The sequence below is a fragment of the Thermomyces dupontii genome (genome assembly GCF_041956625.1).
Source record: "Thermomyces dupontii strain NRRL 2155 unplaced genomic scaffold VTN31scaffold_4, whole genome shotgun sequence".
In the NCBI taxonomy this organism is placed as follows: Eukaryota; Fungi; Ascomycota; class Eurotiomycetes; order Eurotiales; family Trichocomaceae; genus Thermomyces; species Thermomyces dupontii.
The window spans coordinates 1328688-1346828 of NW_027192310.1; the positions used below are offsets into that span (position 1 = coordinate 1328688).

An 18141-nucleotide genomic window follows, 5' to 3' on the forward strand; every position below is an offset into this window, starting at 1 on the left:
ACTGGCTTATTGATTCTTATCACGCTAGTATAGTTTCGGTTAGGCTGATGTAGTTTCTCATGATCACGTGAATTTTCATAAATTTAGTTAAGAGGAATAAGCACACTTCCATATACCTATCGAATCACGTGAAACTAGGGTTGGATAAGGGTTTCTGCCTTGAGTGTCAATTCCCCCACCCACTCGAGCCTTCCCCGCTGAGTCACAGGCCACTGGTTGCAACAAGCAATTTTTTTCCCCCCTTTCGCAACCCGCTTTGCGCCATATTGCTCCTCCAGTATGGCCACTGATGAACTGACCCAGGAAAAACTCGCCGAGGGCGTTCAGGCCCTGAGCACCGATGAGAAAGCGACTTCGCAAACACCCGGCGACACCGCCGCAACATCCCGCGTTGAGATCGCGCAGGAAGTCAACCCGTGGAGCGTGAGCGGCGCAGTGGTCGACGGCAAGGTCAAGGCAATTGATTACGACCGTCTAGTTGATACCTTTGGAACCCAAGTGATCACAAAAGAACTCCTTGAACGCTTTGAGCGAGTCACCGGGCATCGCCCGCATCCGTTCCTCAGACGCGGTCTCGTTTTCAGTCACCGGGATCTGGAGTGGATTTTGACAAAGTATGAGAAAGGGGAACCGTTCTTCCTCTATACAGGGCGCGGGCCAAGCAGCGACAGCATGCATTTGGGCCACATGATCCCTTTCACCTTCACCAAGTGCGATCCCGCATTATGCCTCTCGTCACCGTCTATAGAACATGGGATATGGCTGACCAATGACAAGATGGCTGCAGGATGTGTTCGACGTTCCATTGGTTATCATGATGACTGACGACGAGAAAATCATCTTCGGCAAGAAGAATCACACGATCGAGGAGATGAAAACGTTCACTCGTAATAATGCAAAGGACATCCTGGCGGTCGGATTTGACGTGAACAAGACGTTCTTGTTCAGTGACTTTGACTTCATGGGAGGGGCATTCTACGAGAACGTCGTCAAGATCTCGCGTCTCATCACTTACAACACCAGCAAAGCAGTGTTTGGCTTCAATGACAGGTACGTTTTACCGTACATTGAACTTCTGTACGCAATCGACTAAGCGAAGGTTACGCTTGTAGTGACAACATCGGCAAGTCGCACTTTGTGGCAGTTCAGTCCTCTACCGCGTTTGCGACAACCTTCCCGCATATCTTCGGCCCTGATCAGAAGAAAAACGCCAATATTCCAAGCTTGATTCCGTGCGCCATCGATCAAGATCCTTACTTCCGAGTCTGCCGTGATGTGGCGCCCAAGCTAGGCTACGCCAAGCCGGCATTGCTGCATGCCAAATTCTTTCCAGCCCTGCAAGGTCCAGGATCCAAGATGAGTGCCTCGGTTGACACGAGTGCGATCTTTATGACCGACACACCAAATCAAATGTACGAATCTCCATTTCCTTCACGTTTATCAGAACGTAAGCGGACGAATGAAACTAACCTCCGACTTCCGCTTCGAACAACAGTAAGAAGAAAATCAACAAATACGCCTTCTCCGGCGGCCGCGACACTCTAGAAGAGCAGAAGAAATACGGCGGTAACCCGGACGTCGATGTCGCCTTCCAATACCTGAGCTTCTTCGACGACGACGATGAGAAAGTCGAGCGGATCCGCGAGCAGTACATCAAGGGTGAACTGATGACGGGTGAGCTGAAGAAGATCTGCATCGAGACGCTGACGCAGTTCATCACGGCGTATCAAGAACGCCGCGCCAAGATCACCGAAGAGGTTGTAGATGAGTTTATGAGAGTTCGCCCTCTGAAATGGGGGGAGTCTCGTGCTGCTAAGGCTGCTGCTGCTCAACAGCAGACCGAGGGGCAATGAATAGAAAATATTTGTCAATGAACGAATCTACGTCAGATGGAATGCTCGCTTATGACGAAGCCCACCCTGGTTTAGAGTTATAGACAGGATTCGCGATGACGGTGAAAGATGCCTTGGGATTGAACTATATGAAACTCCAAGCGATGAGTGATGACGATGATGATGCTTAGAGTGGTGTAGAATGGCGAAATCTACCTACATGTACTACATACATGTATATGAAATGTCTGAAAGTGGAGAGGTGACATCAGACAAGCAAGAAAAAAAAAAGCGCTAAAAGCCACCATCAAGATGCACAGGAGACAAGAGAGAGAAAGAAAAGATGCAGTATGGGGAGATTTAAGTTAAGCCAGATATCATAGGGTTCAGCGACTCCAGAACCATCCTCCCTTGGAGGACTTGCTGTTGGACTCAGTCTGACCCTCCGGAGGCTGACTCTGGGTGCTGGATTCGTTCTTCGTAGGTGGTAGCGATGACGGCGGATGCTGCACTTCCACCGACTCGTCACTCTCCTCTCGGCCATCAGAGAAGCGCTTCGTCTTGATTGTCTTTGTCCTGATCGATCCGTCCGGCAGAGTTCGCCTCTCGGTCCGCGTCATGGTCGAGATGACGGAGGGTTCGGAGGGTGTCGAGGTCTTGTTGTTAGCAATCTCCTCAGCTTCGAGGAGGCGCTGGTTGCTGGCCGAGCTGTACTCCAACCAGTCCTCACTACGGCCGCCTGTTTCCATGTGCTTCCATTTCCCGTTCCATCGCTCGAGGTGCCGCTTGCGTTCCTCGGCGAGCATTCGCATCAGAGGGCTGTCCTCGAACATGCGGGAGTAGTCGCGTTCATGAGCGTCCAGGATATCCTGAAGGAAGCGATCGTAGAGGTCGAGTTCGGTTTGTGGTTGATGCCGTTCGGCATTCTCCCGATTGCTCTCCTTTGTCTGCTCCTTCGACCGCTCCTCGGCCTCGCGGGCCCCAGACTTCTCGATGGCGAAGTGCCACGGAGAGTTGCCATCAGATTTATTATCCGTGATCAACTTCCATCCTTTGCCCAGGCTCTCACGCTGGACGAGACCACGCAACCAGTCTCGACCGGATTCATTCCGACTATCATGGTCCTTGCTCCTTTCCAGCATCGGTTGCCCATTCTCAATGCGCAGCAAATCCTCGAATGCATCGCGCCAGTTGGGTTCGTCCTTGATCTCTGCCCGGTTCTGCATAGAAGAGAAGAGGGAGGAGAACACACCTCGGCGTCGATCACCACGGCTCTGCTCCAAATGAAGTGGGGAGTATGGGCTGAAGAGAATATACGGAATAGCCCATGTCTCGGAGTCGTGATTCATCCCAAACCAGTCGAAGAAAAAAGGAAAGCGACGAGGGCCGAACGGGAAATGATCATCGAAGAAGGAATCGAACAAGTCCTCCAGGCGGCGAGGGCCAAAGCCCCAGGGAAAGTCATCTCGAGGACACCATCCCGTCCGTCCATGAGGGCATCTTTTTTCGCAAGCATAGCCACTCCGATCATCCGACGTTGACGACGACCCTTCGGAGTCTCGGTGCCGTGTCCAGTCTCGGTATCTTTGCGAGTCCGTGTCGAACCAACGATCTAAAAATGAAGTGCTGGCCATCGAGGGCAGACCCATAACGGACTGGAGCATAGACGAGATTTGTTCGTCCGCGTAACGACGGAAGGCGATGAACGGATTCTCTTCGTCGCACCAGGGTCGGCGCGAGTCGTTGCGCGGCGTAGTAGAGTCCGGCTTTCGCTCGGAAGAGCCGTCAGAAGGAGACGAGGCGCTCATTCTGACTGAAGATTTCAGGCCAAACACGAGTACTGCTGAACGCGAATATAAGCGTTTGCGCTTCCAGGTGGCTGAGGGTAAGTGTATATCGTTCGAAGATGATGGAAGACGATTGGAAGAGGACTTTATCTAGACTTTATCTTCACGTGATAACCTGATGAAGTTCTTACCCAAATTGGCATTATGATAGTCACGTGAGATACGGAAGTATTGTCGTTAAGTTACGGAGTACATACCTAGGTTACAGTAGTTAGTTGAGGTTCGCGATAACCATAGCACTTTCCGGACGATGGTAAGGAAAGGATAGGAGACGTACTGTATGTACTCCGTACTCATCCCCAGTTCTCCAAGTTCACCCATACCTCCTTCACTACTGATAACATTTGATTTTTGGGAACTGCACGTCGGCCTTCCACCTCCAGAACTCCACTCAGTCTACATGTCTCGATGGCTTCTCTGTCAGAATAGCTCAAGGACATCGAAAACCATCCCTTGAACCAGTGGACACCCTCATCGAGAGGCAGAGCAAGCTTATTCTTTTGCCGATTCTGCCCATGGCCCTGAGGACAGATCCGAGCACCTCGGTAGCCTGCTATCGGATCTTCTATATGCCTTGTCGCGCTAGGAAGTCGCATTAAGCCTGCCTCTATTCAAGAACCAACGGTCGTAATTGATTGTCCGAACTTCTCGACATCTGCAAACGTATCCGCAAGGGCGATTTCAGATACGATGACTACCTGCCGCTCGTGAAACTCGTTGAAAAGGCAGTTGACGTCGAGATCTGGACCTCGGTGCTGGATCTCATTTCCAAAACCTCTCGAGTGACTCCGCAACCGACTAGCTCCCCACATGGTGGATAACACACCGATTGCAACAATGCAATGGGCAGAGCAGATACAACCTTCATGCCACCAAGGCAGGGGAACACGGAGAAGAAAGCAACTCGACTCACAACGCAATGCAATGGTAGAAAGGGGCTTCCCTACAATACATAATCGATGGGAAAAACAGATGGCTACGATGATATATTCCCCCTTCAACCTCCTACCCGACAAACGCGTGTTGCATCTGCTCCTAGCGACCGAGGAAGGGTAAATGGTCCATTCTGATAATAGCTCTGGTCAGGAAAGATTGGACTCGCAGGCTACTCTCCTTCACAGGCCCAACGATAACAGCAACTCGCGTGGTAGCTCATCGAAAGCCGATGGACGGCTTTCGCCGCAGAGGAATGCCTACTTATCCATCAGATGGGTCCACGACGTTCGATTCTCAAACCCAGCCCGTCGCGCACCCCAGTCCAGCTTCCTAAAGATTCCTCGTCAATATCGCGAATGGGTACCTCCCCGATGCGCAGAGCCGAATTCATCGGATTCTAATCGACTCCAAGACCAACGCAAGTCATTCGAATTGATGCTCTTAAGGTACGGAGTACATACTAATATCGCCTGTTCTACATCCGCGGTCTTCCTTCGACCTCTTCCCAGGATTCATCGAAGCCACTATTATTAATATATCGACTTGATTTGCCCGGATGTGAGATAGAGCCGATAACTGCCAGGTTAGGTTCAGTGAGACGAAATTGTTTGATAGAATAGGGTTGGGACTCGAAATCTACTCACACATATTCCCGATCTTCAACCACATATCCTTCTGGACCATGAACCCGAGCTGAGTTGCACGGTCCTCATATGGCTTGCATGCCTGTTCGCCATTTGCAATGGCTCGGAGGAACTTCACAGCATGTCCGTCGTCCTGCGAATCGGTTATGCCAGCGGCGAACAGCTCCTCCCAGTTCCTTTTGATGGGATAATCCGAGATCTCGTTTAGGTAGAGACGGGGAGCATGCCGAGAGACGTAGTTGAGCAAGTCCATTCGAGACTTCATTTCGAGAAGGCGAGCCTTGGACTTGGGACTAATCCAGGGACAAGACAGGAAGGCAGAAAAGTATATCGAGCAGTTCAAGCTGTGCAGGAGGAAAAAGTCAAATTTGATCATCTTCGTTGGGCGTTGAGATGCAGCTGTGATGTATGCTATATACCGTTTTAAAATCAGCATTATCCAATCAAGAACTTTGTTCGGTAATCATACCATTGGTGTTGATCATCTCTGCAACCTGCTCTGGGAGGGCATCTTCGGAGACGGTGTACTCGCTTGCCTTTTGGCACATCTCGTTAAAAGCCCTACGGAGCGTCCCGTCGAGTATCTTGTGATCATCGGACCACTGTGCGCTCTCTACCAACGTCGGATCTTGGCCAGCCTCGTGAATCAGTTGGGAGAGAGGCTTTCCCTTCCTCAAGCCATAACCACCAGCCGCGTTCTCCGCGCCTAAGAGGAACGGTCGCGGCCAGTCTTTGTGAACTGCCGCCTGGGCAAGTGCTTGTGCTACTATCGCGGGCTGATTGAATTCGATGCCGAATCCAAGGTGTATAATCGGATGGAACACGCCTGCTCAAACATTGCTTATTAATTGAGGATGGTAGTAGGGCATGCACTGTCCAGGCCATACCAGCAAACATTCGGATTAATAAGTCGTCAGCATGGTCGTCGCCAGCGAATAAATGCTCATTGACAACCGACTGCACCCCTTTTGCGCCGATTTCTCGTTGGAAATACGACAGGAAATTGGGATAGTGTTCTTCTTTTCCTAGGTATTGTTTGAATTGCTTCTTCTCCAACAGTTCTTGTACAATATCCCTGTCTGTTGGCTGGACAGGTCGTTGATAACTATTTCCTCGCTGGTAGGCATCTTGGAGGGCCTCGGGGGCGGCACCCAAAGAAAACAAGGTGAGCAGGTGGTGAACGATGTGGTCTAGGATTCCAGGCGATATGTATCAGAATTCGCCTCATTAGGAATCAAGCATCCCGCGTGCGGGAAGCACTCACTATGAAAGCCCTTCTCGTTAAAGAAGATATGGTGCGACTCCATGTCGCGCTGCAGCAACTCGCTGCCCACGCGAGCGGCATCGTCTCTCACCTTGTGATGAAACACGCCGGCATCGGCCGTGGACAGCTTGATCGTTGTTCCGGTCGCCATGTTGGTCGCCGGTCTCCCTTGGCGGCTGATGATGATGCTACTTCGGAGCTTGAAAGGGTAGATGGGAGGGTGTTGGTTGATGATTCGATTCTGGAGAACTCTAAACATTCAGTCGAGGATAGGGTTTGTATGTGCGCCGGCTGCGTTGTTACAGGTGGCAGGACTCGGCTCTGAATGTACAGGCTTACTTGCAGTCCTTCAATCCTAGGAAAAACTTTCTTTCATGCGACATGCATGAAATATGTACAGTACATTCCCAGGGCAGATTGGAATGCTGCAGCAACCTCCAGCTTGGTCATTGAACTTTGACATAGTATTATTACGTCATCTCGCTGCTCTCGCACATCAAAGCCGATCAAGGGTCCAAAAGCCCCGCCTTTCCTAAACCGGCTGATCGACTGAAAGCGACGAGTCCTGTGAATCTCATGAGCACAAGTGTTTGAAAATTCTTTGCATGAAGGAGATTGATCTACATTTCTTTCATCCATAACCTACTTTCCATATATCTTTGTGCCCAAGTACTCCTCACGGGTCAGGTTGGCGCATGGATTATTGAGGGGCGAGATGGAAATGAGGGGCAGTAAGTAAGTACCGAGGAGACTGCGATTACTTTATCAGGAAAAGCGCTCGCCGAGATCTCTGGGTGCGGCAAATAACCATCCAATTCCCTTTCCCGTTCCGGCCGAGAAGGGAATGGCCAAATTAACCGACCGACTGACTGATCGGAGAATTAGCCGAAAGGCGGGGCACGGAAGATTATCCGGTCATTGGTCATTTCTGGGTGGGGGAGATCGGACGGCAGCTCTCCGGAGCAGTCTCAAAAGCCGGATTTTGCATGGACGAGATTAGAAATCCGTCTGAGAGATGAGGACATGGGAGAATAAGACTGAATGGAGCATCCAGAGCCACAGAAGGCTCCAGAGGTCCTTGTCAATGGGCTAGGTATAAAGGACTCGTACTGTACTTCTCGGGCCCTGCCCCTCCAGTAAATTGACGCGATTTCTTCTTCCTTCGACAACTGCTTGCAACACCGAAGAATCCCAGTAGAATTCAATTGCACCAGCTCAATCAGTCACCATGTCGCTTGGAAAGACCGCAAAGCTCAACACGGGCGCTGAGATCCCGTACGTCGTCGATGGCCGTGTTGTGCTCGGAATCACACAACTAACCTGTCTTGCAGTCTGCGCGGCTATGGCACTTGGCAAGCGAAGCCAGGCGAGGTCGGCGAGGGTGTCTTCCAGGCTCTGAAGGCTGGATATCGCCATCTGGTGAGTCGTCATTGCATGATTGCTGGGAGGAGCACGAATTGACATTCCATGAATCTAGGATCTTGCACGGATGTATGTGGGATGAGATGCTTCCGCAAGGTGTGTTTGAACGGAGCTGATGAGAGTGGCCAGCTATCAAAACCAGCGTGAAGTTGGTCAAGGTATCCGGAGGGCATTCCAGGAGCTCGGCATCAAGCGAGAGGATATCTTCATTGTATGTCGAAAGTTCCTTGAGACGGTTGCATTTCTTCCTGGCTGACACGGTTGAACTTCACAGACCTCGAAGCTGTGGAACAGGTAGGTTTCCAAACACTCTAGGGTACTCGACTGCAATATAAGGCGCTGACAACTACAGTGAGCATCGTCCTGACCTTGTCCCGCGTGCCCTGGACAACACCTTGAACGAACTGGGTCTGGAGTACCTGGACGTAAGTCGCCCCGAACATCAAAACTGATTCTTCAGCCTCTCTTAACATGGCATATCCAGTTGTACTTGGTGCACTGGCCAGTGGCATTCAAGTCGAACGGGGATATCTTCAACCTCTTCCCCCGGTCCCCTGAGAACAACAACCAAGTCGACATCGACGATGATGTCTCCCTCGTCGACACGTGGAAGGGTTTGTCTCTCCAAGACTTTTATTATTACGAACCTTTCTCGCTAACAATGCATTCAGCCATGATCCAGCTTCCCAAGGAGAAAGTTCGCGCCATTGGCGTGTCCAACTTCACTGAAGAACACGTATGTGAACCGGACCCCCAAGTCGGATCCTGTCGCTTGCGCAATGCTGACGACCGTTACCAGCTCGAGGCCATCATCAAGGCCACCGGCGTCGTGCCCGCCGTCAACCAGATCGAGCGTCACCCCTACCTCCCCAACCCGCCATTGATCAACTATGCCAAGGAGAAGGGCATTCACATTACTGCCTACTCTGTACGTGTCCAAGCACCTCATCACCTCATAAAATACTATACTGGTGGATATCCCTAACCCACTCACAGGCCTTTGGCAACAACCTCGTTGGCGCTCCCCTGATCATCACTCGTCCTGAGATCAAGGAAGCCGCCGAAAAGGCTTCCAAGCGCACCGGCAAGACCGTCACCCCGGCGCAAGTTGTGTAAGTAACCCCCCACCCCTTCCCTCCCCAAAACAAGACCTCATTATCGATCTAACTTTTTCCTCGCTTTCAGTCTCGCCTGGTCCGAGATCGGCGGCCACAGCGTCATCCCCAAGTCCGTCAACACCCCCCGTATCCAGGAGAACTTTGTCGACGTCGAGCTGGCTCCCGATGAGATCGCCCTCGTCGACTCGCTCGCAAAGGAGGAGAAGCGTTACAATATCCCCGCCGGTTACAAGCCCACCAGCTGGCCCATCAACATCTTCAATACCCCTGTGGAGCAGGATCCCAAGTTCCATAAGGTGAACCTTGGGATCTAGAAGCCTAGTCTGTTGGCAGATACCGGAATGCGCCCGATAGATATAGGTGGTTTGGTATATAGCGGATAGAGAGGAATGAAACTTGGACATATTTTAAACCTCTGCATTCTCGAAAAATAGCGCATACAGTGCATTCTGGTCATATGCCGTCTAAACCATTGTGATAAATCTACAATAAATACATCTGCAGTAACGAAATCATTCAGTCTATTTCCGAGCGTAACCCAATTCCCGCATGGCCTCCCTCCGACGCTGTTGCTCCCGAGCAATCTTGCGGAATAACGGATGATGCTGCGCCTTCTCCTTGAGCTGCTTGTTGCGCGACTTGTTGTACTCGACGTACGCCATGTCCTCGCCGCCGGCGAGACCGCTCAGCGTCGCCGCGCTGCGCTTCACGCCGGCCGCCTGCTTCTTCTTGGCTTTACCGCGGCTGCCCGGCCCGCCGGAGCGCTCGCTGAACAGGTCGTCCGTCACGTGCTCGATCTCCGCCGACGTCTCGTTCTGCAGCATGACCTCCTGGAGCAGCTCGCGTCGCTCGGCGGGCGTCGAGTAGGCGAGGCCTTCCATGTTTTCAATGCCTTGGAGGTGCGTGATGACCTTGAACGCGTAGCCTTGGTCGACGAGGAAGGCTTGGCGCTTGGATGAGTAGTACATCTCGTCCGTGTCCTTGGAGACGAGCGAGTAGAAGAAGGCGTTGAAGCCCTCGTCGTTCCGTCGCTTGGCTCGAAGGATTCGCCCAAGGCGCTGCGCCTCCTGACGACGAGAACCGTAATGCGATGAAATCTGGATCAGGCATGTGGCCTCGGGAAGGTCAAGGGAGGTATCGCCAATCTTCGACAGGAAAATCGTGTTGACCTGTTCGTTGTGCTGAAAGTTTTCCAAAATCCGCATGCGCTCATTCTGCGGTGTGCCACCGTAGATGTAGGCCTTGCCCAACTTCAGCGCATACTTCTCCAGGGCGTAGACGTTGTCCGAAAAGACGATGATCTTGTCGCCCCGTTTCTCGTGATAATCAATGAGGAACTGGCAGGCCTGGAATTTGCGAGGGTTCATAATGTACAACAACGCTGCCTTTCTTGACTTTTCACGCATGTACTCGGCGTAGAATTCGGTCGTCATCGGACACCAAACTTCTGCACATTGCACCTTGGCGATGTGGCCCTGATCAGCCAGCTCCATCCAATTGGCTTCGTACAGCTTTGGACCAATCAAAAAATTGAGGTCCCTGATTTTGTCATCCTCGCGGAGAAGGGTCGCTGTCAACCCCAGCTTGGACTGACAGGCGATAGCTGAAGTCACATTTCGGAACATATTTGCTGGCACGACATGGACTTCATCCAGAATCATCAAACCCCACTCACGGGATTGCAACCACTCCATCATCTTCTCCGCATCGTGCGACCGGGCCCGTTTCTGCGAAACCATGGAGTACGTCGAGATGATGACCCCGGTCGATCTCTTGAACTTCTCCTTGTTGTCCGAAGTGAAGATCGCAATATCGTCCGGATCGATATTCGACCATCGCAGGAACTCGTTTCGCCATTGCACCACAGACATAGAGCTAGTGCAAAGAACGATCGTGCCTTTTTTGATAGTACAAGCAGCGGTAATGCCGACCAACGTCTTTCCCGCGCCGCAGGGAAGGACAATGATGCCACTCTTGGCTCGGCCATTACCAAACATTTTGCTCAGGCTCTTCTCCTGGTAACTCCGAATCTGCACGCTGGGCTTCAGGTCAATGTCTAGCGTAGGGTTGATCTCGTCATTTCGAAAGTCATATTCTTCGAGAGCCGGACAACCCATGGCCTGACACCGCTCTTTTACAGCCTCAACAGCCGTGTTGGGAACTTCGAAGCTGTGAACCTGCGCTTGATCGTCATCGTCGTCCTCGTCCCGAATTGTCGCCAAGAGGTCATCCTCTTTTTGCACCCCGTTTGCCGGAGCGTTGGCATCGCCAGCCTGCTGGGATGCCTGTTTTACACTTGCGGCATCTTTCGTGCCGGGAATCACAAGACCAGACATCGTGGGAGCCGCTTGTTGAGTGATTCCCTCTGACCCTTGGATTCGAAGACTGCCAATCACATCGTCCTTAAGAAGCGTCTGCAGCATCCCCGGATCTGTACTCTCCACATAGTACCGGTTGTGCTTCAGCACCACTTTGATCTTGCCAAACGATTTCGTGAAGTTGATGATGACAGATCGGATCTGGTCTGGGAGAGGCGTCTTTGACAATCGATCAAGGAAATGTATGATATCTCTCGGTTCCAAGCCTACTGAAACTGCAGCATACAAACTGTTCAGCGTCAGGCGGTACTCATGCATATGAACGGGTCGGGACAGCGGCTCGGCAATGGTCGTCAGGAAATCCTGCGCCTGTGATGCTAACGGCGAGAAGCTCTCTAATGTAATCGTTCCTTTTATGGGCTCGATCCACAGCGGGCGATTCGCATGGTCTGGCTTGAGTGGAAGCGATGAGAAGTCCTTGTAGCCGAAATTAGGATCCTCTTTTTGGATCGCACTCTTCTTATTCCTGCTATATGACTCGAGCGAGAACTTTTCTACCACGCCTTTGAGGATCTCATCAGGCTCTTCATACTCGGAGTACTCATCGCTGCTCCCAACACTCTCCGTGCTGCTGGGCACGGGGGTCGGACGTTTCGACGCGCGGGCCGAGTCGGCCTCTGTTGCTTTGCGCTTTGGAGCCATGTCCACGGTGGCAAGGTGTCGCAGAGGCCAAGGAGCGCGAGGAGGGACGCCTAATATCGACGGGCGCTAAGAGGCTGCCGTACGCCTCGACGGCAAAACCACCAGCAAACCAGCAAGAGAATGACAATGAGGAAAGATCCTCGGCCTACTTCCGTTGATGTTTGGTGAAGATGTCTCTTTCATCAGCTGTCCGGGGAGGGCTCAGATATGTAATGTACTAACCGCTTTTGGTTAGCTCAACATTTTTGGTTAGCGCGGATGCGAAGATCCAAACGTCACTCTCCGTGGTTCTTCTCTGCAGATTCTCATAACGTCTTCTTGCTGTAAAGCTAACATTGGCCAGCAAAAATGAACACGGTCAGTTTGTCCACTTGCATTTCGATGATTAGGACATGTTGCTGACATTGCAAACCCCCCACAGATACGATCAACGTGGTAAGACAAGGTTCAATTCTGGATCTACGAGGATACAGCACTCATCTTCCAACTACTAGGATTGGATGGGGCGCCCTCTGTGTCGGTAAGTCCTGCAACAAGTGATTGTGATGCGATTTAGCGGGAATACCCGATTATTAAGTTTCCTGAGCTCCAATGCTAACTTGGTCTATCTCGGTAGCCGGCGGCGGCGCCTACTACTTCGCGAAAAAGTCCATCAATGAGGACCGTGCTGCTCGATACGAGGCCGAAATGAGACGTAAATCGCAAATGGCAGCCATGGAAGCTGAAGATCGCCGAAAAGCCGCGGCGGTGGCATCAAGTGGCCGAGACGTGACTGGCTCGCCCAGTTCTGAGGCGAGTCAAGACCCTGCGCCGACGCGACATGAGCCAGAAACGGAGAGGGAAAAGGAGCTGGAAAAGTCGAAATACGAGGCTTCGGAACCTTTTCGGCGGCCCCGCGGGAACCGATTCAGTTGAAAGATCCTGTACGTTTTAGGACGATGGTCCAAGGGTAACCCTATCCATGTATTATTGTTTCTATTTACTGCAATCAGAATCATGCCCGGTAACCAGTGACAATAAATTCCGTTCACAAGCGCCCGTGAAACTCTATCGAGATGTCCGAATGAAGCATGACGGCAAATCCCGAGTCAGCACATGATTGAAGTACGGGGAATCCTCATCGATGGTGGTGTCATGAGAAATGCAACGTGATTGCAGCCAGGATTCTCTGGCCCGTTAAAGCATACGTCAATAGATTGGTGCTAGAGGCCCTGTCGGTTGCTGATGCATCGTCTCGTCATCGTCGGTGTGAATTCTTCAAAGAAATGAACCGATTTCTCGACCGTCACCGCGCATGGAAACAAAGTGGAGGGTGAGATCGAGTTCTAGTGACTGTCAGCGACAACCTTTTGTCCAGATGGCATTTTCCCGCTCACTTGTTCTGATGCGATGTGCTCGTGCTTTTCTCCCTCGAGCTCTCAAGGGCGGGAGGAACGAATGGAAGCACGACGATCGAGACCAGAAAGGACAAAGCTGCCATGCGACCCGCACGACTGTCTGGGCGTGGTCGATGCGCGGAGAAATGCCGCACCGTAAACCGAGAAGAGACTGCGATAGCCGCCATCTGCGTAGGTCGGTCGTGTCAATGGCGGAGCTTTCCAGAGGTATGTCCGATAGGTAAGAGTTGTATCAGAACCTATGGACCAAAGCATTGTAAGTTTCCGGGCACGTCAACTGGGAACAAGCATGTTTTATGACTCGTATCTATTGCCGAGCACCACATCTCTCCAGATGATCACGTCGTCGCGGGAACCCTAAACCGACGATGGATCACAGCCGGGGAGGAAATGGTTATGTAAGCCCTGTTGTGGGGTTTGCGGGGCTCTTGCTGCTGCTTAAAATAGGGGGAGCATTGCAAACCGAGATTCACCTTGACTTTGGAAGAAGCAGGAGACACAGCGATTCAAGCCGTGATTCTCAGATAGAGCAGTTCATGGAATAGCAGACGGTACTCAAATAGACATCAGGTTGAAGCAGAGAATTAGTAGAGCGGTGATGCCTGAGAAATTTGGCATAAAGCTCTGGATCGAAGTGGATCTGTTGGCGAGGACCAAGGGGACTGGCCAATGGGAGTGCTCAGATTAACAAGCACCTCAGGAGGCTGTCAGATGACGGGAAGCACTTTCGGCGCCGACCGCCGAGAGAATCCCGTGCTGCCTTAGGCAGCATTAAGTATGGTTGCTGATTTAGGAATAATCTACTGGAATTTAGTGACTAACCATACTGGGTAGGTAGCTCTTCAGGCACGTGATTTTAGGGAGAAAGAAGCTGTGAAAGAGGAACTAAAGTATTGCGACGCGAGAGCTGTCTCCAACTCAATGCCGAATCGCAATCGCCATCATGGCCGCCCATCAGCTGGCCATCGCAAAGGCCGCGCTCTCCGCAAGCCTTTTGCGACCCGATCCCACGTCACTCTCCAGAGACGAGATCGCCGAGTTTCATTCGCGGCTGGATAAGGCGCTGTCGCACTGTACCCCCAACAACATTCAGGTCTGAACTAGTTTTGTCCTGTGGTATTGCCGGTCGAGACGTTAATACTAAATCCTGCTGTTTGCGCGATTAGAATTGCAAGGATTGGCTCCTTCAAAACGTGGTGTCTTCGTCTAACAGAGCCGGTGGATTGGGCAAGTTTCTTGTCGCATTGTCCGAGTCGTTCAACAACCCAGATGGGCAAAAACCAGCAACCGATTCCAGACCTTCTGGCAAGCGTAAGAGGCTTCATGTGCTCTACTTGCTGAACGATGTCCTCCACCACACCAAATACCACTCGGAGGGAGACTCGAGCGCGTTCGTGACCTTCAGCAAAGCGCTGCAGCCGCATATCGTCGAGCTGCTAGCGCTGGCCGCTTCCTACGATGGCGAGAAGAATCCAAAGCATCACCGTCGCTTGGGCCAGCTCCTCAATCTCTGGGCGGATTGTGGATACTATGACGCCGATTATGGAGAAAAGCTACGCGAAACGGTGAAGAGTCAAAGGCCGACTGGTGGGATCAAAGATGCAGCCGGTGTCTCCTCAGGCGGAGGAGAGCAACAGAAGGAATCGCAAAGAGATTCACCCTATATCATGCCCAGCACCCATGGAGACCCGTCGACTCCGTTCTACGATCTCCCTGCCGGCAACTTTATTCCCCATATTATCCCTGGTTCGCCCGTTCCCATTCGCCCAGATCGAGTCAAGCCCTTGCAGTTTGTGGCAGGTCCGGCAGACGGAAAACTCGTGGATGCGGTGAAGAAGTTTCTTAAAGAGGCAGACAGAATCTACGATCCTAGCTCTGCCACCGCTGATGAAGATGTTGACATCGACATTGATGAGATGGGCCAAACGATCCTCCGGAACAAGAAAACGGGGGAAAAGTCCTGCATGCCGACACCTATTACGGCTGGTCACGCGAATTCTGCGACCAAATGAAGAAACGGAGAAGAGAGGATGGCCATCGAGGGCGGAGCAGAAGTCGAGGCGAGGGTGTTCGCAAGCGACGGCGCAGCGACAGCCGAAGCAGCGACGATCGAAGGTCTCGAAGTTGGTCCCGTTCTCGCAGCCGTCGACGCCGCCACTCGAGTTCTCGTTCGCCCAGTCCAACGAGACGGCGCTTCCGGTCGCGGTCGAAGTCGTACTCTCCTCCTCCCTCTTTTCCACCTCCCCACCGGAACTCTCAGTTGCCCCCGCCGCCTCCTGATTTCAGGAATCAGCCCATCGCCACACAGAATCAACAACAACAACAACAACCATGGTCTCAGCAACCCCAACAGCCTCCAATGCTACACTCTATGCCCCCTATACCCCCTCCCCCTCCACCCCAAGACGGTATTGGCCTTCCAATACCACCAGGTGCCGGGGGCTTTCCTCAACCATATCAATCATGCCATGGTCAGCAAGGGGCTCCGATGCCCCCAAATCCATATGGACAGCCCCCTCCACCATGGGGAGCCCCCGGCGGGTACCATGGCAGTGGAAGCGGGTGGAAGTGACTACATCTGTATGATATACATGACCAGAGTGGACTTGTTGGAACGATGCATTCAATGTAATTCCAGGCTACTTTTGTCATGACAAGGTCGTTTCTGAAAGAAAATTCTGACATGCACGCTTAGAAGAACAATCAACCACATCAAATGTCCACCATCCAGGATGATCATCAGGCCCGGCATATATCCGCGTTCATCACACCACTCCCGATCTGGAAAAAGCACAATCAGAGTGCAAAACGACAACTAGCTCGCCGCACAGCACTTACCGAGATATTTCCCGAGCAGCAAGTGACGTTATGCTCGCAGACGGAATCAGGGCTATCATCAGTCATTTCCGTACCTGATGAAATTCAGTTACGGCCATTCGTCACAGCAAGAGAATCGAAAAAAAAGACTTACAAGTAATGCCCATTGCAAACTCCTCCAATGTCGAATCCTTCAAACCTGGGAACAAGCCATCAAGCACCCCCAACAAAGCATTGACAACTTTGTGGACTGATCTGCAACATTTCCGCGTGGAGCCCGATGAGCATGCCATTTTCTTCGCCTTGGTCGGTGTATCAGACGGAGAAGCACCATCAGTGCTTGAAGCGGATGCTGAAGCCGAGGCCGAAGGAACGATTGCAGCGGCGGTGTTATCGGCGACCTTTGCGGGCAGTTTGTCGATCGTCAGGGTCATGACCACCGATTGAGGGATCGTGAAGATGGATGGGATGCTGAAGATATCCGGCAGGTTGGGGATGATGATTGGGAGCGATGTCTGTGACATCAGTTGGTTTGTGAACGTTGATCAACCAGGCATAGGAAACATTTCTGGCGAGCCCCGTCCCGTCGATGCTGATATAGGTGCTACTGTACTCACCTGCTGACTGGCAAGAGCGGCCGGCGACGGTGACGCAGAGGCAGTCTGGACCGCATAATGGGAGCGTGAGGATGATGGCAGAGCAGAAGAAGAGTGCTCCTTCGCGATTGATGACGAGATGGGAACCGACGACGAGAACGGGATGAAGGACAGTAAGCTCGACGATGACGGAGCCCAAGTCGGAATCACCGGCACAGTGACGACGGTCACCGAGCCGATGCCGGTGCTGGCTTCTTCGAGATCGCGACGCTGTGGCGCCGCCATGGTCGGCGAGAAGAATGTTGTGGCCAGGATGATCGCCCCCGCCGTGAGGGCCTGGACTTGGGTGCGATGAAAGTGAGAGAAGTGCATCGTTTCTTTCTACGGGATGAGAGAACCAGTCTCTGTGGATAGTCCAGAGGTATACAGGAAGGTTTCCTGCTGGGCGTCATCGCCCAGGGAGTTTTCAGCCCAATAAATACTGAGGATTATGTATCTATCGTCGGTCTACAGGTATCTACATGCCTTTTTCTTATCCGAGTCTGCAAAGCATTCGGTAAGCCACCTTCAGACTTTTCGGTGAGAATCAACCAGGGACTGTGAAGTCATGATATTGGTTTCGGTAACAATCTTTGGAATGTACTCCGAAGGGAGTACTCCGTAAAAGTATGCATTTCGCCATCTTCAGGGCACGTAGGAGGTTACTGCAAACTGCTATCATTCCAATGCCACAAGTTCTGCACAACCGACACAATGTGATGATACGCGATGACGGTCGGTTACTGGCACAGAGCGGCACAACACTTGCAAAGATCGAACCACAGCGTCGATGCGCTGCTAGTCGGCGTCCTCCTCGGTCCTCGGACGATCAAAGCCGGTCCCGACTGAGGAGCGCTCCGACAGCGTCAAAGCGGCAGATCAACCTCTGAAGCCAGTCCCAGAACCTGTGCGAGTCGGCAGCCTAGCAATCTCTTCTGTAGGATGACTGTTCACTTCTAAGGAGTAGGCCAAAAGCTTGGCACATTCTTATCTCGACCCGCAAGGAGGGCAGTGGAGCACTGCAGCGGCTGCAGGGGTGCAGGGGGCGAGGACAAGGGAAAGGAACCTCTGACGGGGCGCCAATTCAGTCAAGCAGAGAAATATCGTCGTTCGTTTGTTGTGAACTTGTGGGTGGTCGTGCGGTTTCCAAGGGCGTCGATGTTTACCTATTCCATAGTTCTTCGAAGATTGGATCTTGTTGACGAGCGC

General features: G+C 52.1%; 11 protein-coding genes across 11 annotated transcripts; 6 read left to right on the forward strand and 5 right to left on the reverse strand.

Annotated features, from left to right (window-relative positions):
• Positions 1–279: 279 nt before the first annotated feature.
• On the forward strand, positions 280–825 carry VTN31DRAFT_5001 (uncharacterized protein; the record flags this gene model as incomplete). The annotated part of the gene is made up of 1 exon (XM_069405453.1): positions 280–825. One exon carries the CDS (start codon positions 280–282, stop codon positions 823–825), a length of 546 nt encoding a protein of 181 aa, XP_069260514.1.
• A 531-nt stretch (positions 826–1356) lies between these two features.
• VTN31DRAFT_5002 (uncharacterized protein) lies at positions 1357–1853 on the forward strand (the record flags this gene model as incomplete). Its single annotated transcript, XM_069405454.1, has 2 exons — positions 1357–1412; positions 1496–1853. The coding sequence occupies 2 exons, from the start codon at positions 1357–1359 to the stop codon at positions 1851–1853; spliced, it is 414 nt and encodes a 137-aa protein (XP_069260515.1).
• Positions 1854–2218: 365 nt separating this feature from the next.
• On the reverse strand, positions 2219–3640 carry VTN31DRAFT_5003 (uncharacterized protein; the record flags this gene model as incomplete). Its single annotated transcript, XM_069405455.1, has 1 exon — positions 2219–3640. One exon carries the CDS (start codon positions 3638–3640, stop codon positions 2219–2221), a length of 1422 nt encoding a protein of 473 aa, XP_069260516.1.
• A 1450-nt stretch (positions 3641–5090) lies between these two features.
• VTN31DRAFT_5004 (uncharacterized protein) lies at positions 5091–6674 on the reverse strand (the record flags this gene model as incomplete). Its single annotated transcript, XM_069405456.1, has 5 exons — positions 5091–5191; positions 5260–5670; positions 5729–6085; positions 6147–6449; positions 6524–6674. 5 exons carry the CDS (start codon positions 6672–6674, stop codon positions 5091–5093), a joined length of 1323 nt encoding a protein of 440 aa, XP_069260517.1.
• Positions 6675–6895: 221 nt separating this feature from the next.
• Positions 6896–7176, reverse strand: VTN31DRAFT_5005 (uncharacterized protein; the record flags this gene model as incomplete). The annotated part of the gene is made up of 2 exons (XM_069405457.1): positions 6896–7088; positions 7148–7176. 2 exons carry the CDS (start codon positions 7174–7176, stop codon positions 6896–6898), a joined length of 222 nt encoding a protein of 73 aa, XP_069260518.1.
• A 68-nt stretch (positions 7177–7244) lies between these two features.
• On the forward strand, positions 7245–7721 carry VTN31DRAFT_5006 (uncharacterized protein; the record flags this gene model as incomplete). Its single annotated transcript, XM_069405458.1, has 3 exons — positions 7245–7254; positions 7409–7529; positions 7625–7721. The coding sequence occupies 3 exons, from the start codon at positions 7245–7247 to the stop codon at positions 7719–7721; spliced, it is 228 nt and encodes a 75-aa protein (XP_069260519.1).
• Positions 7722–7751: 30 nt separating this feature from the next.
• VTN31DRAFT_5007 (uncharacterized protein) lies at positions 7752–9377 on the forward strand (the record flags this gene model as incomplete). Its single annotated transcript, XM_069405459.1, has 11 exons — positions 7752–7798; positions 7855–7942; positions 8001–8014; positions 8075–8156; positions 8220–8239; positions 8298–8370; positions 8430–8559; positions 8617–8681; positions 8745–8873; positions 8942–9057; positions 9131–9377. The coding sequence occupies 11 exons, from the start codon at positions 7752–7754 to the stop codon at positions 9375–9377; spliced, it is 1011 nt and encodes a 336-aa protein (XP_069260520.1).
• A 207-nt stretch (positions 9378–9584) lies between these two features.
• On the reverse strand, positions 9585–12083 carry VTN31DRAFT_5008 (uncharacterized protein; the record flags this gene model as incomplete). Its single annotated transcript, XM_069405460.1, has 1 exon — positions 9585–12083. One exon carries the CDS (start codon positions 12081–12083, stop codon positions 9585–9587), a length of 2499 nt encoding a protein of 832 aa, XP_069260521.1.
• Positions 12084–12431: 348 nt separating this feature from the next.
• On the forward strand, positions 12432–12998 carry VTN31DRAFT_5009 (uncharacterized protein; the record flags this gene model as incomplete). Its single annotated transcript, XM_069405461.1, has 4 exons — positions 12432–12440; positions 12505–12518; positions 12578–12603; positions 12700–12998. 4 exons carry the CDS (start codon positions 12432–12434, stop codon positions 12996–12998), a joined length of 348 nt encoding a protein of 115 aa, XP_069260522.1.
• A 370-nt stretch (positions 12999–13368) lies between these two features.
• On the reverse strand, positions 13369–13647 carry VTN31DRAFT_5010 (uncharacterized protein; the record flags this gene model as incomplete). The annotated part of the gene is made up of 2 exons (XM_069405463.1): positions 13369–13408; positions 13460–13647. 2 exons carry the CDS (start codon positions 13645–13647, stop codon positions 13369–13371), a joined length of 228 nt encoding a protein of 75 aa, XP_069260523.1.
• A 776-nt stretch (positions 13648–14423) lies between these two features.
• VTN31DRAFT_5011 (uncharacterized protein) lies at positions 14424–15492 on the forward strand (the record flags this gene model as incomplete). Its single annotated transcript, XM_069405464.1, has 2 exons — positions 14424–14573; positions 14647–15492. The coding sequence occupies 2 exons, from the start codon at positions 14424–14426 to the stop codon at positions 15490–15492; spliced, it is 996 nt and encodes a 331-aa protein (XP_069260524.1).
• Between the last annotated feature and the right edge of the window lie 2649 nt (positions 15493–18141).